Source organism: Artemia sp. Qi Xiang Cuo, chromosome 4, assembly GCF_049724085.1.
Source record: "Artemia sp. Qi Xiang Cuo chromosome 4, ASM4972408v1, whole genome shotgun sequence".
NCBI classification, from domain to species: domain Eukaryota; kingdom Metazoa; phylum Arthropoda; class Branchiopoda; order Anostraca; family Artemiidae; genus Artemia; species Artemia sp. Qi Xiang Cuo.
Window position 1 is genome coordinate 72,154,836 of NC_142797.1, and position 27,331 is coordinate 72,182,166.

The 27,331-nt window shown below is 34.8% G+C and overlaps 1 protein-coding gene across 1 annotated transcript in view; it reads left to right on the plus strand.

The window, feature by feature from the left end:
* Positions 1-19,471: 19,471 nt before the first annotated feature.
* LOC148953400 (protein Skeletor, isoforms B/C-like) overlaps positions 19,472-27,331 on the plus strand; it is a 98,932-nt gene continuing 91,072 nt past the window's right edge. The window contains exon 1 of the mRNA XM_089088523.1: positions 19,472-19,545. Within this exon, the coding sequence (XP_088944649.1) occupies positions 19,500-19,545 (46 nt within the window). The 5' untranslated portion in view covers positions 19,472-19,499. The remainder of the gene's footprint in view (positions 19,546-27,331) is intronic.

Here is a 27,331-nt window from a genome sequence, read left to right on the forward strand (position 1 = left end):
AATTCACCTCTTGCGTACACAATATGGAAATTTCGTTCAAGAAATTATGAAAAAATCGCAAGTAAGTAACAAACTCTTTCTTGAATTCGCCGTTTGGATACACAATACGGAAATTTAATTCAGGAAATTATGAAAAAAAATTGAAACAAACTCTTTCTTGAAATCGCTTCTTGGACGCACAATACACAATTTCACTCAAGAAATTATGAAAAAAATTTGTAAGTAAGTAACAAACTCTTTCTTGAATTCTCCTCCTGGATACACAATACAGACCAAAAAGTTGGGTTGATCTAGGTTCGCTACAACCCAACAATGACAAGCATTGGGACTAGCAAACACCCGCCCCGACTTAGAGTGGTCAGACACACAGTCATAGTGAGAGAGATATCCAAAAAGTTGGGTTGATCTAGGTTCGCTTAGAGTGGCACGACACTCTTTTTAAACAGGTAACAGTTCCGGCAAGTAGACAAGATATGGTTTATGATATTAGTAGAAGAGTAGGCCTTTCTTTTCGTCTTTGCTTTCATTTGAATGCTAATACCCGAAAGCTGACGATATGGTTTAACACTGGGAAATATGTTACCACAAGCACTAGCAAGAAGATGCCCCTCTTCATCACCTATTATTTTTATTTTGGCATTCTTTTTTAGTGCAATCATCTCTGGAGATCTCAATCTCGCATATCCACCATCATAAGAGTTGAATTTTTTTGGTACTCCAAAGAAATTCAATTCCTTACTGTCATGACAATGCACGTATACGTTTCCGATAGTGCTACCACTTGTATGCCAAGTTCATTGACAAGTGCTATGCCAAGTTCATTCTTATGCCAAAAATGGACTGTCTAAGACAGGTGAACTGTCTAAGACACAACATCTAGTGAAACACCCATCAATGAAGTTTCTATGCCCAGCGCAAGTCCTGTGGGACATTTAGACTCCTATTTTAACATAGACACCGATACTGAAGCAGCACAGGTTCCAGCTCCAAATGAGGAGTAAATGTCAGCAGATGGTTTGCTCAAAGAGATCATCAATACAAACCCCTTCCCAAAAGGCTCACTGCAAAAAATTAACAGGAAAAAAAATATGAAGAAGTCAGAAGCGCTCACTGACACCCGTGAAAGAACACATTACTGTACTGCAGAGTTAAATGCTGCAACTGCCAAAAAAGCCCTAGTCCTGGAATATGAAGAAAGTCAAGCAAAAAGGCTAAAAAACGAAATGCTTGTTTCTCTTAACAATAGTCGCAATGTGAGTGACGATTCTGACATAGGTGAACATGTATACAACGACTCTTCAGACTCCAGTATGGACATTGAAGACGAGCTTTCTGCCAGCAGCTTCCAATTTGACACTGAGAACGTCAAGGTTGGCGATTACATTCTGGTTGGGCTGAAGAGCAAGAAAGGGAATCCCGTTCACTATATTGCCATTATTAAAGACATAGCAACTGAAGAACTTGAGACCCAGTTTCTGAAGAAGACTGGAGTAAGAGACTTTCTGCTAACTGGCAAGACAGCTAGTGCCTTCAAGACAGAAGTTGAAATAAAACTAGCACTGCCAACAGTTGCAGGTGGAACATCAAGGTTAGTGGAGCAGCTCACTTTTGGTGTTGATCTATCAATTTACAATTGGAAATGAATGTTTTGTCAGTTTTTTTTTAACCTTACTGAAGCTGATTCTCTATCTTTTTATACTGATCATACTCTTTTATACTTTTGTAGCCGTAAAATAAATTTTAAAGTTTTCCTGGGCAATTTTCTATTTGTCTTATCAGGTGGCCGAACGTAGGCCAGAGACGGCCAAACCAGTACCGGGGTGGCCCAGGTTTGGCACTTTTGGCCACTTGGAAAGAGCAGCTTCCAGCTAGAACAGTGGGGGAGTATTCCTAATTATTTTTTTTCTGAGATGATACCCACGTCCTATCAGTTGAATTAATGACTGTAGAATTAAAAAAGTCGAAACCTACCAATTGTGGGCTGGTCTCCCCTACTATTGCAGTAGTTAGGCCTACCGTCCTCTGAAGGAAACACCATGAAATCCTAAAATAGGCCTAGGTTATTTACTAAGCCTGGCCTATATCATCCCTAAAAGCACTTTACACCTATTTCCATTTTATATCTGCAAATATATAGGCTAGCCCGAATCATATAGACTAACAATATTAATAGTAATTTATTTTTAACCCACTAAAAACAACAAAACAAAAGGAGAGTTATGAATTACATAAAAGAGACCAAAATAAAACAAAAACATGGGATAAGATGATGAAATGGCTGAAACTTTGAAATAGCAGATTTGGACAACTCCCCATATAACAGGGCCAGTTTTGCCTTTATACATGGAGATTTTAAAAGGTAAAATTTTACTTTAGCTACTTTTGGCTCATCACTGTAGCTTCCAAAATTCTAATCTTGGTTTGCAGACTTATCTTCCTATTCTTCCAAACTTTTTTCAACTGTGAAAAAACATCCTGAGCCTTGGCTATTCTACTGTTAATATCTTCACTGCTCCCGCTCTTTACTAATAATACTACCAAGGTAAGTGAAGCTGTCCACCCAATCAAAGTTTTTTTTACTCAACATCCCCTTTATATCTTCACTTATTCATAGCCTTATCAACTTACTCTTCTTAACATTAATTTTCAAACATATGTTGCAAATCCTCTTGAAGTTCATTTGTTTTGCTTATGCTTTCATCTAGGATTAACACTTTCATTTTCATCAGTGTAGCCTAATCTAAGTCCAGAAGAGTTTTTCCTCCCTATTTGATTCTGTGGTCTTCCATTGCCTTTCCTATGCTTCTTACAACAAAATCCATCAAAATGATCAATATTAAGATGGATAGAACACAACCCTGGTTAACTCCTGATTTAATACAAAACCAGCTGTTAACCTCATTTCCTACGTTAATCACAGCAGTGTTATTCTCATAGATAGCACTAATCACTTTAGTGTATTTGTTTGGTGTACCATACAAGGATAAGATGTTTACCAAAGCTGTTCTATCAACAGAATTGAATGCTTGCTCATAATCTGTAAAACTGAGGACCAAAGGTGTTTGATAACTCAAGCACTTCTCAATTATCAGCAAGTTTAACCTTTGTTTGTTGGTGTCACTTTATGTGTCATCTGTGGATATAATACTTGTGTGTTACTCATCTGTATGGTATCCTCTTAATAAGAGAGACAGAGTAATAGTTGAAAAAGTGCAACAGAGAGCCACCAAACTTGTACCTTAACATTAACAAACACATCTATTATACCCCCTGAGAATGGAGAGACTAAAGTCACATAGTCTTCAGCTCCAACATGACCAAGAAGACCTAATAAGTACATTCTTCATTGCAGGGAACATTGATGATGTCAGTCCAGATAACTCATTCTCTTCTACAGAATATAATAGTAACCTACTTAACAACACCAATGCAGAATTTACTCACCTTTTTCCATAATAAAGGATTAGGCCAAAACTCTTTGTCCAGCCATGTAGAACTTAACCTAACCTGCAAAATACTTTATTACTTCAATTCAAAATCAACAGACACAGTCAAGGAACTTGTAGAACTGTAGAACTGCATTTGGAACTTGTAGAACTTACTGTATTTGGTGTTAATATATAAAAAAATAAATCACACAATAGGAAAATTCATAGAGATTATATAATGTGGGGTATATGTATTTGCACATTAGGGGATAGAGGTAAAGTAAAGTGGGAAGGATTCAACTTTTTTTAACATATCTAAATCATATCAGAAAAATAGAATGACACTTTTGATTTAAATTTTAAAACATATTCTTGCGCATACCCATACTCCTATTGATGAGGACATATGGTTCTCATTCAATATTTTTTCATGAAAAACAAACTATTTTTTTAACTAAACTTTTTTGGACTTCAAAATTATTCAACTTTTTGTACATCTCTTAGAATGACATGACACATACTTAAAACATTAAAACTTTACAGTTAATATTTTCCAAACTCAAATGAGAATGGTGTAGATATGTTAGTCATGACCTTTACTATTAGAAAAATAATGTTTGTAGTAATACTTTTTTTTCATTGGACTAAATTTTCTTATGCACTTAGAAATTATTCAACTTTTTTTACGTATCTTAAAATGGCATAAAATGTGCTTATGGCTCTACGAATCTTGCACTATGCTTGCTCATAAACATGTTGCGGCTTTCCCCCTGGTATTCTATGGCCGTTTATTGAAACTACCTAGTTTATTGAATGCATTAAATCAGTATTTTTTACACAATGGAACAATAAACACATAACTAATATCTCTACAAAGTGAAGATGAAGCATTTTAAGAAAGTGTGTTCACATGATAGTGTTATTGTAGCATTGAATGCTGACAAGGAGAAGTATTTAAGCTATGAAATAAGTACAAGTGGTAGCACTATCGGAAACGAATGCGTGCATTGTCATAACAGTAAGGAATTGAATTTCTTTGGGGTACCAAAAAATTCAAATCTTATGATGATGGATAGGCCTATGCGAGATTGAGATCTCCGGAGATGATTCCACTCAAAGAGAATGCCAACATAAAAATAATAGTTGATGAAGAGGGGAATCTTCTTGCTAATGCTAGTGGTAACATGTTACCCAGTGTTAAACCATATCGTCAGCTTTCGGGTATTAGCATTCAAATGAAAGTAAAGACGAAAAAAACGACCAACTCTTTCTACTACTATCATAAACCATGTTTTGTCTCTGTACTGTAATTCTTACCTTCATAGTAAAATGTGATCATAGACAATGCAATTTCCAGCAAAGTAAAAAGGGCATTGGCAGAAAATATCACTAAGGAATATAAAGATGAATTGATGAAAAACAAAGTACCAGCAAGCGTTACTGCCATTGATCAAACAGTCAATGAACCAAATAATACCAAAGACGAAAAGCATATTGAGTCTGTCGATGATACACCTGTAAAAATTATGTATGACTCAAAATGGAATAATGATTGTTCAACTGATTACGGACTAAGTGAAGACAATAGCTATAATATCAAGAGAGAACATGGTGAACCATTTTATGGAACAGATTCAAAATGTCCAAATTTGTTCAGTGATATTAATAATGTATAATAATATATATTTTTGTATTAATATTCTCCATGACGTTATTTCATTAAAAATATGTTATGCATTGCATTGTTATGTGTTCATTATTTTTAGAGTAACCTAGCATATCAAACGTTTAGAATGTCTATTAAAACATCGGATATTTAAGAAAAGGAATTTACATACATCATATGTCGGATAGATAGGTTAACATAGAGAAAATATAAGTATAAGAATGAATAAATTCTCTATCAACATCTATTGACAGATACTTGGGATAGCATTAACAGAATTTAAGTATCAGAGTGAATAAATTCTTTTTCAATGTCTTTTGACAGAACGTTTGATAACACTGACATAATTTAAGTATCAAATTGAATAAATTCTTTATTAACATTCTTTATCGATATCATTTCTCGGGTACGTTGGATAACATTGACAAAATCCATCTATTAGAATGAATAAATTATTTATCATCATCCGTTGTCGGATTTGTCATTATGAAAAAATTGTAAGTAAGTAAGTAACAAACTCTTTCTTGAATTCAACTCTTGGATACATAATACAGAAAAAAAATTGTAATTTCCAGGCTTCATTTACATGCAATAGATACCGAGAGTTCTATGACTCCTCCCCGCAATGAATTCTAAGGGTTTTATGACTCCTCCCCACAATGAATTCAGATTGTTTTAGGACTCATCCCCCTAGCCATAACTCCATTCAACCTTGAACGAAGTTATAAAAGTTTAATGAAGTACTTTTCTACTTAACAACTACATTAATAGCTTCCAAGATGATAGGACTGTATGACACAGAATTTATCGGTTTGAAAAAATCATCTTGTGGTGCTATATTTGAATTTGCATTTTCATTATTGTCTATGGAACTCGAAGAAATTGACTGTTGTCATTGGGTATTGAACTATAATATGTTTGAGTATGATAAAAGCTTGTGGAGTACTATATTATGTCATATAAACAGACTGGGATTCTACGATAGAGTGATTACACCGCTTAATAAAAATGGTCAGGAACTGAGAAATATTCAGGAGAAAGTCAGTGAAATTTGCAGCCTTTTCGGGGTTGAAGCACTACGTAAAGGGCAATGTACCTACAGATAAAGTTTTAATTCAAAAGTGTGACCCTAGGATTCCAATTTTCAATCTAGAAGAATTAAAGTGTCCTAAATTTGAAGGGGCTTATCACAGTCCTGAAGAAGAGGTTTGGTTCTTCCCGCAGTGGATGCCTAAGAAGATACCTGGTCGCGATAAGTGCATAACACACGGTAAAAAAAACTATTCTATATCTTGGAATCCTCGTTTCTGGATGTTTAACAGTGAACTTTAAGTACTACTTTTATGTAAATGTGTTTTTTCTCAAAAAATCTATTAACATGTTTAAGCAATAAATATCTTTGAGCTTAACCCGTATTTATTCTTTAGAATAGTTCTATTCATTTCATTAAATCATGAAGACTTTGTAAGTAAGTAACAATCGCTTTCTTGAATTCACCTCTTGGATACACAATACAGACATTTCATTCAATAAATTATGACAAAATTCTAAGTAAGTAACAAACTCTTTATTGAATTCGCTGTTTAAATGCACAATACAGAAAGTTAATTCAGGAAATTATGAAAAAAATGTGAAAAAATTCTTTCTTGAATTCACCTTTTGGATACACAATATAGAAATTTCACTCAAGAAATTATGAAAACAAATTGGAAGTAAGTAACAAACTCTTTCTTGACTTCTCCTGGATACACAATACAGGCATTTTATTCAAGAAATTATAAAAAAAATGTAAGTAAGTAACAAACTCTTTATTGATTTCACCTCTTGGATACACAATACAGATATTTCATTCAAGACATTATGAAAAAATCGCAAGTAAGTAACAAACTCTTTATTTTTTTTCACCTCTTGGATACACAATAGGGAAATTTCATTCAAGAAATTATGAGAAATTGCAAGTCAGTAACAAACTTTTTCTTGAAGTAACCTCTTGGATACACAATGCAGAAATTTCATTTAAGAAATTATGAAAAAATTGTAAGTAAGTAACAAATTCTTTCTTGAATTCACTCCCTTGATACACAATACAGACATTTCATTCAAGAAATTACGACAAAATTCTAAGTAAGGAACAAACTCTTTCTTGCGCTTTCTTGAATTTCACCTCTTGCGTACACAATATGGAAATTTCGTTCAAGAAATTATGAAAAAATCGCAAGTAAGTAACAAACTCTTTCTTGAATTCGCCGTTTGGATACACAATACGGAAATTTAATTCAGGAAATTATGAAAAAAAATTGAAAGCAAACTCTTTCTTGAAATCGCTTCTTGGACGCACAATACACAATTTCACTCAAGAAATTATGAAAAAAATTTGTAAGTAAGTAACAAACTCTTTCTTGAATTCTCCTCCTGGATACACAATACAGACCAAAAAGTTGGGTTGATCTAGGTTTGCTACAACCCAACAATGACAAGCATTGGGACTAGCAAACACCCGCCCCGACTTAGAGTGGTCAGACACACAGTCATAGTGAGAGAGATATCCAAAAAGTTGGGTTGATCTAGGTTCGCTTAGAGTGGCGCGACACTCTTTTTACACAGGTAACAGTTCCGGCACGAAGACAAGATATGGTTTATGATATTAGTAGAAGAGTAGGCCTTTCTTTTCGTCTTTGCTTTCATTTGAATGCTAATACCCGAAAGCTGACGATATGGTTTAACACTGGGTAAAACGTTACCACAATCACTAGTAAGAAGATGCCCCTCTTCATCAACTACTATTTTCATGTTGGCATTCTCTTTTAGTGCAATCATCTCTGGAGATCTTAATCTTGCATATCGATCATCATAAGTATAAATTTTTTTTGGTACTCCAAAGAAATATAGTTCCTTACTATCATGACAATGCACGCATACGTTTCCGATAGTATTACCACTTGTATGCCAAGTTCATTGACAAGTGCTATGCCAAGTTCATTCTTATGCCAAAAATGGACTGTCTAAGACAGGTGAAATCAATTCGTGCATTCCCAAGAAGTCATGTTGTCCATGCTAAATAAATGGGCAATATAGAATTTGACTTTAAAACTTCATCGGATTCGCTTAATTCACCTGATCCTTGATAAAATTTTGTACTAAGAAGTCATGTAGTCCATGCTAAATAAATGGGTAATATAGAATATGACTTTAAAACTTCATCGGATTCGCTTAATTCACCTGATCCTTGATAAAACTTTGTAATTTGGTTTTGAATTGCATATCAGCTATTATGGAGGAAAGTCTGTGGGTTGTGGTTTAGGTGAGGGGATGTGGCTGATGCCTTAAAAACGCATTCTTATGCCAAAATTTTCTAACTTCTTGTGAGTCTTCAGATAAGTTTAGAAGAGGGTCTGTTGTGGGAGGGGATAAGTTAATTTCTAATCTCCCTGGATTTTGGGTAAGCCCGAATATAGGTACTGCGTGGTAATACCTCCCTTCTTATTGGTTAAAAATGTTTGATTTGTAGTATAAAATACTATATTGGTACGCGTACTGGCACGAAAGGTGAAGGAGGTCTTCATGGAATTTCTTAAGAGGGGGAGGCAAGCCGCAAGCGTTACCAGGAGCTTTTTATAGACGTTTAAACGAAAATATTGAATTATAAGTTTATTTTTTTTTATATTAAACAGTTCTTCACAGTAAACTGCAAGTAAGGAGCGACTCGTGTTAATAGTAACCAGAACTCTGAAAAAAGGATTTTGATAGCAATTAAATAAAAAAAGAATTTTCAACTGAAAGTAAGGAGCAACATTAAAACTTAAAACGAAAAGAAATTATTACGTATATTAGGGGGTTCGCCCCCTCGTCAATACCTCACTCTTTACGCTAAAGTTCGAATTTTGTTCCAATTCTTTAAGAATGACCCCTGAATCACAAAGGCCGTTTAATTAGAATAATTAGGTCTTTTGAAAGTGCTAAAAATACTTTAGCGTAAAGAGCGAGGTATTGACGATGGGGCGAACCTCCTCATATACGTTATATTTTCTGTTCGTTATAAGTTTTAATGTTGCTCCTTACTTTCAGTCAAAAATACTCGTTATTTTTATTTAATTTCTGATCGTCTTTAAATAATGCTGGGAAAACTGGCGCCCCCTTCATGCAAAATTCTCTTACCCCATGGAAAGATCCTCCCATGGAAAGATCCCTGCCCCCGAACCCTCTGACCCCCACTCAGAAAAAAAATCCCCCCTGAAAACGTCTGTAAACTTCCTAATAACCAATACTATATGTAAATAATAGGTAAAGTTCATAACTTGAAGCCCTTCCTCCGGGAACTGTTGGGGATTAAGTCGTCATCAGAGACATAGTTATTCGATTTTTCGACTATGATGAACAAAATAGCTATTTCAAAATTTTTGCTCTGGTTACTTTGAGGGAAAAAATGAGCGTGGGAGGGGTTCTAGCTGCTCTCCAATTTTGTTGGTCACTTAAAAGGGCACTAGAAATTTTAATTTCCGCTCGAATGAGCCCTTTTGCAACTTTCTAGGGCCATTGGTTTGATACGATCACCCCTAAAAAAAAAAATAAATAAATAAACACGTATCCGTGATCTTTCTTCTGGCAAAAAATACAAATTCCACATTTTTGCCGATAGAAGCTTGAAACCTCTACAGTAGGGTTTTCTGATGCGCTGAATCTTATGTTGAGATTTTCATTAAGATTCTATGACTTTTAGGAGGTATTTCCCCCTTTTTTCGAAAATAAGGCAAATTTTCTCAGGCTCGTAACTGTTTATGGGTAAGACTAAACTTTATATATTTAAAATCAGCATAAAAATCCGATTCTTTTGATCCATATGTTGGTATCAAATTCCTTTTTTTAGAGTTTCGGTTACTATTGAAATGGGTCGCTCCTTACTTACAGTTCGTTACCACGAACTGCTTGATATCTAAATTAAAAGAATTTGTTTTTTATGTCGATTCCAAATATATGAACTTGTTAAGTTTAAAGTTATTCAATAAAGTTAGGAACCTGAGAAAGTTTGCCCCATTTACGAAGAGGGGGAGAAGCACTCTCAGAAGGATGAGTGATTTTGATAATAATTGAACCATCCAATTCAGGATATCAGAAAACTCTACTGTAGAGATTTTGAAATTTTGCATTTTGTTTCCGAGAAGAATGAACACAGATTCGTGTTTGTTTGTTTGTTGTTGTTTCTTTCTCTCAAAGGTAATCGTATCGAAACAATTGTCGCAGAATACCAGGAGAAGGTTATAGAAAAGACATGGAGAGTTTTATCGAATTTTTAAGGGGATGTGGTACCTAAAACTTGTTGCTCGATTTTCAATCTCTCTCTATTAGTCAGAAACTGTAAATGCACGAACAACTAAAAAAAATCGTTGAAAGTTGACTTCAAAAGTAGTCTCTCCGGTATGTGGATTCGGGAATTATCTCGTCAGTAGAAACACGCAAAAAATTCGAAAATTGTCGCTGAAATCAAATTCGAAACTGCGCCCAACCAGGGTGTTATCCTACCCCGAATTGATAAGTATTAATGGCAAGGAATACAAAAAAATATATATTTAGGTACGAATTAGAGTAGTTGCATACATAAATACAAATTAATTCAGCAAAATACTAACTCAGATAGTCTAACATAAACATATGAAGGTTTTATATACCCATTAACCCGCCCAAGAATGGCTCAGAGATTACCATATTAGGAGACACTAATCTCTCCACAGTTTCTGCTAACAAAGCATCCATATAAAATTTATAGAGCTTCGGAAACATTTTCTGTTGCCAGAAATTTTTGTCGTGGTTGATTTTTTCTGCATGGATATCTCCTTTACCGAAGCAAACAACGAAAATCGTAGGCTGAGGTCGCAAAACTTTAGCTGTATCACAACTTGATAGAAAAAATTATGGATTCTCTTTAAATTGACGCTGTTTTTATTATTGAAGAAAACACCTTTATTTCCCTTCTTTGCGTTCAGCCAGAGCACTCTTTCTAAGATTTAGAATATGTCTGAAAAATATGCGGTAGGGGGGGGGGTGAGATTTAAGTAGCTGGATACTATGAATATATAAACAACTAATATAAAAATCGGTAATTTCAAAGTAAACCATACCAGAGTCTTAACCTAAATAGAAAAAGTTCAATAATAAGGACCGTAAGAAACGTTGACACAATACACAGTAAATTCGTATATAAGTATAAATTCACAATTTTTTGCATTTTTTTATACGTTCAGCATATAAAAACTAATGCTGGAGTACAGTTTCTTGATGTAATGCATGCGGTTTTACTTACCCCTCGACTTGCCTAGAAATGGATCACGGATTGCTATATTACGTGGTATCCATCCACTATTTCGGGTAATAACGCCTCCAAGAAATTTTATCTTCACTGGTAATTTCGCTGGTAAAATTAAATTTCGCTGGTAATTAAATTTTAAATTCTGTTTTTCTTTGGTCTGCCTAGGATACTCGTTCTAAGAAACTGAATTAAAAAAAAATAACTGAAAGTGCGGAGCAACATTAAAACATAAAACGAACAGAAATTATTTCGTATATGAAGAGGTTGCCCTCCTCCTCGATACCTTGCTCTTTACGCTAAATTTTTTATCCTATTTAAAAAATTTCATATCAAACAATTTGTCGTAAGGAACTGTAAGTAAGGAGCGACTGGGCGCAATAGTAAACGAAACTAAAAAATGGAATTTTGATGTCAATAGTACATCAAAAGAATCTGATTTTTATGTAGACTTCAAATATATAAGTTTCATCAAGTTTAGTCACACCCATCGAAAGTTAAGTGCCTGAGAAAATTTACCCTTTTTTTTTCGAAAAAAGGGGAGAACACCCCCCAAAAGTCATAGAACCTAAATGAAAATCTTACCATCAGATTCAGCGTATCAGAGAAACATACTGTAGAGGTTTCAAGCTATTATCTGCAAAAATGTAAAATTTTGTATTTTTTACCAGAAGAAAGATCACGGATGCGTGTTTTTTTTTTTGTTTTTTTTCCAGGGGTGATCGTATTGACCCAGTTGTCCTAGAATATCACGGGAGGGCTCATTCAAATGGAAATTAAAAGTTCTAGTGACCTTTTTAAGTGACAAAAAATGGAGGGCAACTAGGCCTCCTTCCTCGCTCATTTTTTCCCAGTCACCCGATCAAAAATAAGAGATAGCCATTTGTTCAGCGTGGTCGAAAAATACAATAACTATGTCTTTGAGGATAACTTAATCCCCCACAGTCCCCGGGGGAATAGCCTTGTGGCATATTTTGTAATTTTGTGGCGCAAAACGATAATTTTGGGTCAAAGTGTGCCAAAAACCATCAAGTGATGTTTTCAGATCGCCAATCAATTCAAAATTATCAAAACACTGCATACTGGGCTTCCCAGTTTTTGAGACAGAAACACTCTGCGGTGGTGAATTCGTTCCTTAAGATGTATGTTGTAAATACAAAATAAACGGTTTATACAGATATTTGTTTTAAAGCTTCGCGTAACTAAGTTTTCTCATTTGAGGCTTCACAAAAGTATGTACAATAACGTATAATTGCACAAGAGCTATTATGAAGGAGGACGGGTGGCTCTTAATGTGGGTAGGGACGGGGAGTATGCTTAAAGCCAAAAGCGTGATTCCATGCCCATATATCCTAACTCTCCGGGAGCTTTCAGATAAATATATAATGAGGTTTGGAGATAGGAAGGGGGGGAGAAATTAATCTCAAATCTGTCTTGAATCCCAGAATTTTGGAGTTTTGGACCTGGTGGTCCAAAACTGATGGTTTTTTTGGACTGATGCTTGGAAGTTACAGATTCCCTCTTACTGCAGAAATTCTTTAGTAGTATATTAGGTACCATAATACATGGTCCTATATGCCATTGATAGGGAGTGCGTAGTCCCTGAGTCCCAAGTTCAAGGTCACAGGGGAAAACCCAGAAATGTTTTGTCAGCAGAGACCTTGGGAAATACCCTAGTTACATAACATGTTTGTGAGCAATTTTGGGAAAACCTAGCTAGTTTCTCAACAAGGGAAGACCTTGGGGAAAAATATACCTTCAATATGGGGTCACCACTGAAGTATTATGTAACATGGGGAAAACCCAATTACTTAACTTGTTTGCTGGTTTTGGGATAATCCAATTCACTTGGGCAATAGGTATTGTGATTGGTTAATTTTTTCTTGATATGAAACCGGGACTTTGGGGGGAAACCCATGACCTTCTGAAATGTACATATAAGGTGAGAAATCAATAATAATATTATCATTAGTTTGATAATACTTGACTGATGCAGAATAGTTAAGTGAATAAATTATGTCTGAGAAAAGAAATTTGGACTATATTGATTCTATGGAATGGGTAAGTGTTCTTTTTTTTATTATTCTTAGTGAATATAAGTGGAAGAGAGATAGTCTCATTAAAATATATATTTATAAATTTCATAGCTATTGAATTATCAAGTAAATATCTAGTGGGGCTATATAATTTATAAACTAATATATATATATATATATATATATATATATATATATATATATATATATATATATATATATATATATATATATATATATATATATATATATATAAAAAAAAAAAAAAAAAAAAAAAAAAAAAAAAAAAAAAAAAAAAAAAAAAAAAAAAAAAAAAAAAAAAAAAAAAAAAAAAAAAAAAAAAAAAAAAAAAAAAAAAAAAAAAAAAAAAAAAAAAAAAAAAAAAAAAAAAAAAAAAAAAAAAAAAAAAAAAAAAAAAAAAAAAAAAAAAAAAAAAAAAAAAAAAAAAAAAAAAAAAAAAAAAAAAAAAAAAAAAAAAAAAAAAAAAAAAAATATATATATATAAAGACAGATTACGTGCAAATGCGCTAAGTGAGCTCTTTTTCTCCAAGCACTACCGTGCAAGACTTAAAGTCTTTGATCCAAAGAGTCGTGTTTGAGGGGGTTATAGCCTCCTCAAAACTAGGGTAAAGCCAGGTTTGTCATTAAAAACGAACAGAAATCAAACTTAAAACAAAATTAAATAAAAAAAAGCAATTTTTCAGATGAAAGTAAAGAGTGATATTAAAATTCAAACGGAGCAGAAATTACTTCGTGAATGGGGAGGATACCCCTCCTTAGCCCCTCGTTCGTTACGCTAAAATTTGACTTGTCTGCCTCAATCGGTTTAGAATGACAGAGTAAATACATGGACCGTTTTTTAAGCACTATATAATTTAAGTGGAAAGATCGAGGGACTTAGAAGTGTTCAGTTCCCCTCATATAGGGAATAATTTTTGTTCGTTTTAAGTTCTAATATCGGTCCATAATTTCGTCTAAAGTATATCCAAGTCTAAAAAGTATCATCATAGTAAGTAATATTCTTCCTACAGATACCAGACAAATACCTCTAAAATTTCCACATTCATTCTTGTCACTAGGGGCTTAATTTTCTATGGGGGAGGGGGGCAACTTCCCCCTCCAGACCCACACCTCAGTCCCCCACCCCCTGAAATTGAGTTTCTGCTAAAATCTTGTCAAAACTAAGATAAGCCTGCACAATTCAATTATCCAGTGAAACAGGTCAGTTTTCTTTAGTAGTCCATATCTTTATCTTTATGGTAATATATGGATCATTTTTCTGTTTTTACTGTCGTTTTCACTTGATTTGGGAATATTGGCTCCAACTTCGCCTCCCTCCCCCCCTCCCCAGGTTTTTGACGAAATTACGCTACTGCTTGTCACCTTTCTTATGCAGGGGTTTAATTAAAGTTTTCCTGAAATCGCTAGGTAATTCCTCTTTTTCAATAATAATATTCACAATCTTCAGTAACTTATCTGTAACCTCACAACCACCATATTCATAAACTCATTTACCCCACTATCAGCACCTAGGGCTTTATTATTTTTTAATCCTTTTAGTATAGTCACTAATTCCTCCTCACAAAACAAATGTTTCTTCACATCCAAAGTGTCACAAAATTTTTCATTCTTTGCTGTATCCTTTTCTATAACTCAATCACGGTTTAGCACATTCTCGAAACGTTCTGGTCCCCTCTCTTTAACTCTTTCTGTATCACTAATTGTGGCCTTTCTTGTCTTTAACTAGGACAAGTCTTGATTGACTATTCCCTTTTAATTTATTAACATGCCCGTTCAATATTTTAATATTATATCGTCTGGTTGCATTTTTTTTCTTTTATATATTTTTGTCTTGCTATGGACGGCCTTTAGACATAAGGTCGAAATATTCATTCAAATTACCGTCACTGTCTTACAAACAGATTCTCCTGTTGTTTCTCGTGCTTTTGTTTTTTGTTATGGAAAAACACTGTTGTCTTGGTCGCTAGTTTCTTTTCATACACCCAACTAACCAGGGAAGGACATCCTACAAACTTGCAGAATCAGGATCTTTCAATCAGGAATTTGAAGCTCTAGCCCCCTAAGAGTCGTTAGTCCTTTTAGCGAACGGCTAAAGTTTCAAAAGTATGCCTCTGAGGTATTTTTCTTCACTATTGACACTCAGACTGCAGATTACAAACTAACTACTCTCCTAGAAAGAGTGTTCAACTTTCTTTTACTTCGAGTACTCGCTTCAGATTTCCTAAAGACAGAATAGGAGGAGGAGTAAACAGGTGACGTCACACTTTAAACATGTTTGAACAGGATTTATTTCCCGTTCTATTCGCTTCGTTGGAATGTGAGGTTTTAGATTTTCCATATAAACTGTTCCTATTGTTTTTGGAAAATCTATGTAATGTTCAAAAGCAAATCTACAATACTATTTTATTTTGTTTCAATTAGTATGTCAATAAATTGAGTGAATGCATTGGGACCACTATGTAAAAGCCCCATACAATAATCCAAGGTTGGAGAGTCCCGTTTCATGATGTCATCAACCATTCTTTGGCTGAAGATTCTCCTTTGCACCGACAATTTCGTAAACTGATCATTTAGATTTAAACATTTTTCCAAAGTGACAAGGTTCTGTATGATTGTTTCTTTCTCAAATACATTCATTTTTTTTTTTTTTACTCTTGATGTTTACACTGCTGAACACATACTAACTAAGAAATATTGAAGAAAGAAAATAGTCTCTTTCAAATACTCTCTCATCACCTATTGGCTCTTCTGGAAAGAGTAAACAACTCTCAAAAATGTTTAACTACAAAAAAAAGAAAATGATCATCAATATATTTATTCAACAAATTTATATAAATATAAAACACAATATTATGGCATTTTCAGCAAATGACTCAGACCATTTTTCTCTATATGCTCAACAATTGTATTCAAACCTGCTTTTAAGGTAGATATATTCATTATATTCACTTTGGCCGCAAAACATAACTGTTCATCCATCTTGAATCGACTCAGAGATATTACATATCTACTGAACATCTCATCCCACTCGAAAGTTAATTTACTTCCTGGTGCTATCTCTACCGCAGCATTTGGAGCTCTTATTTTCTCTTTATCACTATTCTCTTCCTCCTGTCTCTTAATGTTCAATACAGTGAAATTACTCATTTTTGTAATATTCCAAAGAAATTAAAATAATATTCACAATAAAACTATCGAACAAAATCCAATTCAGAACTGTGACACTAACTAACTCTTTCCCACTTTATATAGAGTATTTGCCAAGGCTATGGGGTTTTTCCCCAAATCCTAATGACAAATCGGTTAAGTAACTAAGTTTTCCCTTGTTGAGAAACTAATTAGGTTTTCCCAAAATTGTTCACAAACATGTTATGTAACTAGGGTTTTTCCCAAGGTCTCTGTTGACAAAAACATTTCTGGGTTTTCCCCCGTAACCTTGAACTTGGGACTCAGGGACTATGTACTCCCTATCAATGGCCTATAGGACCATGTATTATGGTACCTAATATACTACTGTCTTTTTCCACATTACAAGACAGATTACGAGCAAATGCGCTAAGTGAGCTCTTTATCTCCAAGCATTACCGTGCAAGACTTAAATTTTGATCCAAAGAGTCGTGTTTGAGGGGGTTATAGCCTCCTCAAAACTAGGGTAAATCCAGGAATGTCATTAAAAACGAACAGAAATCAAATTTAAAAAAAAATTTAATATAAAAAAAGCAACTTTTTATTGAAAGTAAAGAGTGACATTAAAATTCAAACGGAGCAGAAATTTCTTTGTATATGGGGAGGATACCCCTCCTTAGCCCCTCGTTCGTTACGCAAAAAATTTGACTTGTCTGCCTCAATCGGTTTAGAATGACTGAGTAAATACATGGACCGTTTTTTAAGCACTATAAAATTTAAGTGGAAAGATCGAGGGATATAGAAGTGTTCAGTTCCCCTCATATAGGGAATAATTTTTGTTCGTTTTAAGTTCTAATATCGGTCCATAATTTCGTCTAAAGTATATCCAAGTCTAAAAAGTATCATCATAGTAAGTAATATTCTTCCTACAGATACCAGACAAATACCTCTAAAATTTCCACATTCATTCTTGTCACTAGGGGCGTAATTTTCTATGGGGGAGGGGGGCAACTTCCCCCTCCAGACCCACACATCAGTCCCCCACCCGCTGAAATTGAGTTTCTGCTAAAATCTTGTTAAAACTAAGATAAGCCTGCACAATTCAATTATCCAGCGAAACAGGTCAGTTTCCTTTAGTAGTCTATATCTTTATCTTTATGGTAATATATGGATCATTTTTCTGTTTTCACTGTCGTTTTCACTTGATTTGGGAATATTGGCTCCAACTTTGCCTCCCCCCTCCCCAGGTTTTTGACGAAATTACGCTACTGCTTGTCACCTTTCTTATGCGGGAGTTTAATTAAAGTTTTCCTGAAATCGCTAGGTAATTCCTCTTTTTCAATTATAATATTCACAATCTTCAGTAACTTATCTGTAACCTCACAACCACCATATTCATAAACTCATTTACCCCACTATCAGCACCTAGGGCTTTATTATTTTTTAATCCTTTTAGTATAGTCACTAATTCCTCCTCACAAAACAAATGTTCTTTCGCATGCAAAGTGTCACAAAATTTTTCATTCTTTGCTGTTTCCTTTTCTATAACTCAATCACGGTTTAGCACATTCTCAAAACGTTCTGGTCCCCTCTCTTTAACTCTTTCTGTATCACTAATTGTGGCCTTTCTTGTCTTTAACTAGGACAAGTCTTGATTGACTATTCCCTTTTAATTTATTAACATGCCCGTACAATATTTTGATATTATATTGTCTGGTTGCATCTTTTATCTTTTAAAATCTTTGTTTTGCTGAGGATGGTCTATGGACATAAGGTCAAATTATTCCATCAAATTACCTTCACCGTCTTACAAAAAGATTCTCCTGTTGTTTCTCGTGTTTTTGCTTTTCCTTATGGAATGAAACTATTATCTTCGTCGCTAGTTTGTTTTCATACACCCAACTAACCAAGGCAGGACATCCTACAAACTTGCAGAATCAGGATCTTTCAATCAGGAATTTGAAGCTCTAGCCCCCTAAGAGTCTTTAGTCCTTTTAGCGAACGGCTAAGATTTCAAAAGTATGCCTCTGAGGGTAAAATAAAGCATATAGCCCCAGAAGCAAGCCTCACAAACTATACAACTAGCCCATATGATGCAGTGTCTTATAGAAGTATTTTAATCAATTTAGTTGTGTCGAAATCTACGTTCTGGATAGACATAATCTCTGTTTTTCTAGAATTTCAAAAGTGTACACATAGGAACAATAAGCTGGCTTTCTCCAAAGAAAAGGATGATACTCTCTCTCTAAAAAAAAAAAAGTTGTAAATTCAATATTGAAAGTATTCTGTTTTAATAAATCAAGTTCTCAGATTCTTCACAATTTAGCGTCATAAATTCGCAAATGGCTTTAGCCAAGATAAAATTCCTAGTTTGAAAGCTAGTGTAACATACACCTTTATTGAATAAATAAGATGGTTTTTAAACTTGAAGGTGTTAAGTCTGCTGAGGCCTATACTTCTTCTTTGAGATAGCGGCCTTGGGTACCGCTTGTATATGCCTTTAAGCGTTTTCCGTGGGAAACCAGATTCTTAAAACAAGATTGTGAATTGTCAATGAATCAAAGAAGCTTATGAAACTGGATTATTTATTCGCCAATTGTTAAAGAATAAAGTTTATAAACCAGACCAAAGCGACTGGGCAAAATCAATAATCCGAATCTTCCATCTTGGTTTCGATTTATCATCTAGATTTTGATCTCAAAGATCCGATCATCGGTGGAACAGTATTTTTGTGATCTGGCTTATCAGCAGAATGGCAAATTTACAATCCAGATTGCAATTTTACAATTTGGCTTGTCAGGTGAAAAGGCTTTTTGCCATTATAGTATACTCGAGATGCCATCTACTTGTAATAACTTCATCAATATTTATCTTCCCGAAATAGATAATTTTAGTATTCATGGATTCGGCTTGGACTTCGTGAAATGGGAGCTGTAACGAAATCAATTCTTATAGCTCTATTAACCCAAGGTAGTTTTTGGGAGGAAAGAAATTGGTAAAATTCTACTTTTGACTCTCTTAGAAAGGGGTTAGGTTAAGAAAACGAAACTTTCAGGGATGAGTCTACAGGCAAAAGTATGTCCCGGGTCCACTCCTTCTCCCTCTAGAGGGTCCTGACCTTTGATGACCTTTAAAACTCTGTGAGTTATAGAAGTAAAACCTTGCAAAATAGATCTTCTGCTTAAATGAAGCATAACAGAATTGTTTTCAGCTTACAACTTTGATCAATCCCAATTTATAAGGTTTTAAAGATATGCAAATACTTTTCCTAAATTTTGGAATTAAAATATTGATATGGCTTAAAATTCTGCTCAAATAACTAAAATTGAATTTTCAGAGCTAAAGCCAGAGAGAAAGAAACTGATAACTGAAAATTAAGGTAAAATGTTGTTTTGTCAAAATTTCAATGGGTATAGGCTAGACCTATCATGTAGGCAAATTTCAGGACCCTCTAGAGGGAGAAGGAGTGGTGTTAGGTACTTCAAAATACCTTCCCAGGACATTCTTTGGCCTGTAGACCCATACCTGAAAGTTTCATTTTCCTAACCTAAACCCATTCCAAGATGGCCAAAAGTAGCTAAATTAGAATTTTACCAAAGGGACTGTTGAAGTAGCCTACTTATATCTATCCATTGCCCCTCCAAAGGGAACTGGCCTTTGATTAACTGAAACCTTGTGTTATAAAAGTAAAATGGTAAAGTTCTACCAAATCATATTATTGAGTTAGGCTAGGGCTAAAGTGAATACATGGTCAATATCTACAAAATCATATTATTGAGTTAGGACAAAAGTGAATACACCATTCGATGCCTTTTATATGCTGATTACGAATATAATAAGCATTTCTATCGGAAATGAGTTTCAGCCCTCCCCCGTCTATATGCCAATTCAGGGTTAGGTTGGGTTGGGTTAAGTATAGCCTATATAGGGGGGGGGGTTGAAATTCATTTCTGATAGAAATGCTTATTATATTCATAATCAGCATAAAAAAGTCATCAAATGGTGTATTAATTTTATTCCTAACTCAATAATATGATTTTGTAGATATTGACCAAATACAACATTCAATGCCTTTTTTTATTCTGATTATGAATATAATAATAATTTCTATCAGAATAAATTTCAGTCCCCCCCTATATATGCCAATTCAGGGTTAGGTTAGGTATATATATAGGGGGGGGGGGGGGGTGAAATTCATTTACAATAGAAATGATTATTATATTTGTAATCAGCATAAAAAAAGGCATCAAATGGTGTATTCACTTTATTCCTAACTCAATAATATGATTTGGTAGAACTTTACCAGTAAAACTTTCAGATGTAGATAGGCCTTGAGACTAGGCCTAGCCTCTACTAATCTGTTCATTTGTAAATTTTATTTTGAGCCCCTTAAGAGACAAAGGTAGACTAACAGTGGAAGGTTATGTGTTTATTTTCTACCAAATCATATTATTGACTTATGATTAAAGTGAATATATAACTTTTATTTTCTATTAAAATAAAGTTATATATTATTTTCGAATATATAACTATTATTGAATATATGCCTTTTTTATTTTCTTTCCAAATATAATAATCATTTTTGTTGGAAATGAATTTTACCCCCACCCTATATATACCAATTAATGGTATATATTTGTACATTAGTGGGGGGGGAAGGAGCAAATTTTATTTCCAATGTAAATGGGAGGTAAGTTTAGACTTTATCTCTACCCCCCTAATGTGCAAATATATACCCTGAACTGGTATATAGGGGTGGGGGTAAAATTGATTTCCAACAAAAATGATTATTATATTTGGAAAGAGACATCAAGTGGTATATTCACTTTATTCATAAGTCAATAACATGATTTGGTAAAAATTTACCAGTTATGTCTCTTTTAAAGAAAATGTTGTAAAATTAAAAGAATAATATCTATAGAATTCTTATTCTGGTAGAGGAGACTGGTCCATGATTGGCACAGCCCATGTTCAGCCAAAGAAAATAATCTCAATTTAAAAACAGATGAAAACTTCTGGTAGATTGCAAAAGCTCTGCTGGATGAGAGTGTATGTTTGTAAAATAGCTCTCCTTGATAACCAATTTTACCAAAAATATCAGATTGGATCGTGTTTTATGGCTAGTAAATCCTGAATTTTGTTCAAGCTTTGTCTGGAGCTCTACGCCTAACTACAAATATTTGATAGGACATAAACTCATGTTGTGTTCTCTGATTAACTGCCTGTCTTTTTACATCTTCAAAGACGCGCCATCTTCACCGGTCTGCTGCTAACATTTTTTCATCCCGCGAGGTAGCAAATTCCAATGTTTGGCCACACTGTCCGGGGCAGGTTTGGCATGCCGAACCGAGGTATTCAAACATGGGTCATGCTTATAAAAGCTGAGTAAACAGCATATTTTAAGGTTGCATGTAAGCTCAGAATCCAAGAATCAATTAATTCTGGCATTATTAACCCTGTGAAAATAATAGATTGTATAAGGTAAAAATGCAGTACCCAAATGAAATTAATATTGAAAATAAAAAAAAAATCTAAAAATCAGTTAACTCTTGTTTTCTGAGAAGCAGAAGCAAGATATCATCAAAATGAATTTCGTGATTCAAATGTGATTCACCTCGGAAAACATAGAAAATAATAAATGAAAAAAAAATGTTAAAACAAGAAATATTCTATCCCACATTATAATTCATGAAGGCCTTAAGATAACTGATGAGCAAGGGATGGCAGAAGTATTTGCTGACCATTTTAGAAAAGTTGAACATGATCTGTTGGATCAAATTTCTGTTGAAACACATAATCATAGAAAATATTTACCAAATAAAGTAGATAAGACTATAATTATGTACCCTATCTGGTTTTTGGAGTACCAAAAAGCTGGTACTAATTTGAACAATGGATTTTTGACAGTGTATGATGGTAAATTGACTTCTCTGTTTAAAGAATTAGCTGGTGTACTTTTTCAGTCACTTTTATGTATTCTTAATTCTTTCATAAAAAATGGACTTTTCCCAGTTTGTCTTAAAGTAGCTAAAATTTTAGCTTCATTTAAAAAGGTGATAAAGATAACCCAAATAATTATAGGGTTTGACAACCGTCCACAAGCCTGGTAAAATCATTGCATGTCGAGGGAAGGAGCAAGTAGGGAAAGTCACGTCAGCGGAAATTGGCCAGTTGACCGCGATCTGTGCTGGTCGTTAATGCCATTGGGAACACAGACCCTCCTCTGCTTATTTTCCCCAGGAAACAGTGTCCATAAATTTTACTCAAAGGAGTTCCACTGGGAACCATCATGACCGGCTCAGAAAATGCTTTTGGCTGGATGACTGCCTCCCTTTTTTTGTATTACTTACAGCATATTATCAATCTTGTCAAACTTTCCAAACAGTCCCCATACTTCTGGTGCTAGATAACCACTTCAGCCAATACACCACTGAATTGCTTGATCTGGCTAAAAATAATGGTGTTGTGCTTTTAACTCCCCATACCTACTCACAAACTACAGACTCTAGACAGGACAGTCATGGGGACGCTCAAGACCTACTACAACCGGGAAACTGCAAGTTTAATGACTCTCCTTAAATGTAAAACTATGTCAATGTATAACATTGCCGAACTGTTGAGGAAAGCATATCCAAACGCTTTCACTCCTGATAATATCATCAGTGGATTCAGAGCAAGTGGGCTATACCCCACCATCAGAGATTTCTTCAAGGATTAAGGGTTTCTTTCGTCCTATGCCTCAGATAAAACACCAACATCATCTAGTGAAGCACCGATAAGTAAAATTTCTAAACCCATGGCATGTCCTGTGGGACATTTAGACTCCTATTTTAACATAGACACCAATACTTCAAGGATTATGAGTTCCTCTTGTCCTATGTCTCAGATAAACCACCAACAACATCTAGTGAAACACCCATCAATGAAGTTTCTATGCCCATCGCAAGTCCTGTGGGACATTTTAACTCCTATTTTAACATAGACGCCGATTCTGAAGCAGCACAGGCTCCAGCTCCAAATGAGGAGCAAAGGTCCGCAGATGATTCGTTCAAAGAGATCGTCGATACAAACCCCTTCCCGAAAGGCTCACTGCAAAAAATTAACAGGAAAAAAAAAATATGAAGAAGTCAGAAGCACTCACTGACACACCTGTGAAAGAACACATTACTGTACTGCAGAGTTAAATGCTGCAACTGCCAAGAAAGCCTTAGTCCTGGAAATAAAGAAATTCAGAGAAGCGAAAAGGTTAAAAAACGAAAACTTGTTTATCTTAAAAATAGTCGCAATGTGAGTGACGATTCTGACATAGGTGAACATGTATACAACGACTCTTCAGACTCCAGTATGGACATTGAAGACGAGCTTTCTGCCAGCAGCTTCCAATTTGACACTGAGAACGTCAAGGTTGGCGATAACATTCTGGGTGGGCTGAAGGGCAAGAAAGGGAATCCCGTTCAATATATTGCCATTATCAAAGACATAGCAACTGAAGAACTTGAGACCCAGTTTCTGAAGAAGACTGGAGTAAGAGACTTTCTGCTAACTGGCAAGACAGCTAGTGCCTTCAAGACAGAAGTTGAAATAAAACTAGCACTGCCAACAGTTGCAGGTGGAACATCAAGGTTAGTGGAGCAGCTCACTTTTGGTGTTGATCTATCAATTTACAATTTGAAATGAATATTTTGTCAGTTTTTTTTAACCTTACTGAAGCTGATTCTCTAGCTTTTTATACTGATCATACTCTTTTATACTTTTGTAGCCATAAAACAAGTTTTAACGTTTTCCTAGGCACTTTTCTGTTTGTCTTGTCAGGTGGCCAAACATAGGCCAGAGACTGCCTAACCAGTACTGGGGTGGCCCAGGTTTGGCACTTTTGGCCACTTGGAAAGAGCAGCTTCCAGCTAGAACAGTGGGGGAGTATTCCTAATTATTTTTTTTCTGAGATGATACCCACTGAGTTACCTTTGCTTTGGCACACTCAACCACGTCCTATCAGTTGAATTAATGACTGTAGAATTAAAAAAGTCGAAACCTACCAATTGTGGGCTGGTCTCCCCTACTATTGCAGTAGTTAGGCCTACCGTCCTCTGAAGGAAACACCATGAAATCCTAAAATAGGCCTAGGTTATTTACTAAGCCTGGCCTATATCATCCCTAAAAGCACTTTACACCTATTTCCATTTTATATCTGCAAATATATAGGCTAGCCCAAATCATATAGACTAACAATATTTATAATAATTTATTTTTAACCCACTAAAAACAACAAAGCAAAAGGAGAGTTATGAATTACAAAAAAGAGACCAAAATAAAACAAAAACATGGGATAAGATGATGAAATGGCTGAAACTTTGAAATAGCAGATTTGGACAACTCCCCATATAACAGGGCCAGTTTTGCCTTTATACATGGAGATTTTAAAAGGTAAAATTTTACTTTAGCTACTTTTGGCTCATCACTATAGCTTCCAATATTCTAATCTTGGTTTACACACTTATCTTCCTATTCTTCCAAACTTTTTTCAACTGTGAAAAAAACACCCAGGGCCTTGGTTATTCTACTTTTAATATCTTCACTGCACCCACCGTCTTTACTAATAATACTAACTAGGTAAGTGAAGCAGTCCACCCAATCAGAGTTTTTTTTAAAAATCAGAGTTAAAACCACCCAATCAGAGTTGACATCATTGATGATGTCAGTCCAGATAACTTATTATCTTCTACAGAATATCATAGTAACCTACTTAACAACACCAATGCAGAATTTACTCACCTTTTTCCAAATAAAGGATTAGGCCAAAACTCTTTGTCCAGCCATGTAGAACTTAACCTAACCTGCAAAATACTTTATAACTTCAATTCAAAATATAGAGACACAGTCAAGGAACTTGTAGAACTGTAGAACTGCATTTGGAACTTGTAGAACTTACTGTATTTGGTGTTAATATATAAAAAAATAAATCACACAATAGGAAAATTCATAGAGATTATATAATGTGGGGTATATGTATTTGCACATTAGGGGATAGAGGTAAAGTAAAGTGGGAAGGATCTCAACATTCCCTCCCTGCCTAATGGTGCTTATAAAGCCAAACTGAATGTATCTTTGATAGAAAAGAAATAAATAGCCTAGTGTTTATCACTAGAAATATTTTAAGAATATAAAAAAACATTAACATTCAGTAACCATTTTATAAAAAATTGGTTTAATATAATTTTGTCTTACATATTATGCAGTAAAAAATTAATTAGGCTGCTATAGTGTCCCCTTCAGAAGACAGCAAAGACAAGAGTGTTACCAGATTTTTTTTCTGTATTAGTGTAGTACCTTCAATGAAAACAGAGGCAGCATTTCAATAGACAATTAATATTAATAATATAATATGATGCAAAACAAATAGGCCACAGGGCCTCTATAAAAATCTTTTAAATTAGGCACTTTTACTGTAGTATTTGTCTAGTTCCTACTTGAACGAGTTTAATGAGTTGGCATTGATGACTTCAGAGGGGAGCTTGTTCCAGTGTTGTGTTACTTGGTTCTTGAATGCCCATCAGCCAATATCCTTTTGGAACATCTCCTCTTGAAGCTTTAGGTTGCAACCACAAAGGTTTGTGTGGCTAAAGTTGAGAACATTGGTAGCCTTGATGATTTTGTAGGTGTTGTAGCAAAGCTTGTATACTCTCCTTGGTGCAGTCAATAAGCTAGTGAAGGAAGCTTGAGCTTGCAGAGCTGACAGAACTTTGTTATTCATCTTTGAACTTTTTTGAGAGCTTTGATGTCTTTGTTGTAAAAGGGACATGTAGTGCAATGACTGTATTCAAGGATTGGCCATACTAGAGCTTTGTAGAGTAGGGACAGTGTCTTATCATTTCCAAAAGTGAAGTTGGGCCTTAAAAATCCTGCAACACAATTTGATTTCCCAATAATGCTGTCATAGTGGCCCTGGAAGTCGAGGTTGTTGTCAATGACAATTCCCAAGTTGTGCTCCTCCTGGCATGATGTGATTGGTAAGTCTCCTAGTCTATATTCATAGTGGATAGTAGGTTTCCCTATTGTTAGCTTGTGTCTTTCATTGATATTGATTTCCATCAGCCAGTTGGACAACCATCTGTTGAGCTTGTCAAGGTCCTCTTGTAGATATTGTGCATTGGCAGCTGTTTTGATTACTTTATACAGCTTGGTCTTGTCTGCATACAGTAGAATCTCTGAGTTGATGCCTTCTACTAGATCATTGAGATATAGGTTAAATAAAAGAGGGCCAAGGACCAAGCCCTGGGGAACACCACTGATTTACCTTGACTTAAAGTGTGCTTGGAACTCCATCTACTGATAGTGTTTGAGACCTTCCAATAAGAAACTGTTTGATCCAATCAACTGTGGCTCCTAGACCAAGGTTGCAGAGTTTGTATAAGAGGCAATGATGAGGTACTTTGTGAAACGCCTTTTTAAGGTTTATGTAAATGACATTGACTTGATTGCCCTTATCTGCATGCATTTTCCAGTTTTCCACTGCCAGAAGAAGCTTTGACTCTGTGGACCTTCTCTTCAAGAACCCAAATTGTTTGCTCATGCTTATCTTTCTTTTGTGCAGGTGCTCAAGGATGTGATCAGATATGATAGACTCCAGTATTTTGCAGGCTATGCAGGTTAGACTGATTGGGCAGTAATTTAGTGGATCTTGGCAGTTTTGCTTTTTGTGCTATGGTATCACTGTTGCCTTTTTGCAGATACTAGGGAGTTCATTTGACTGTAAAAA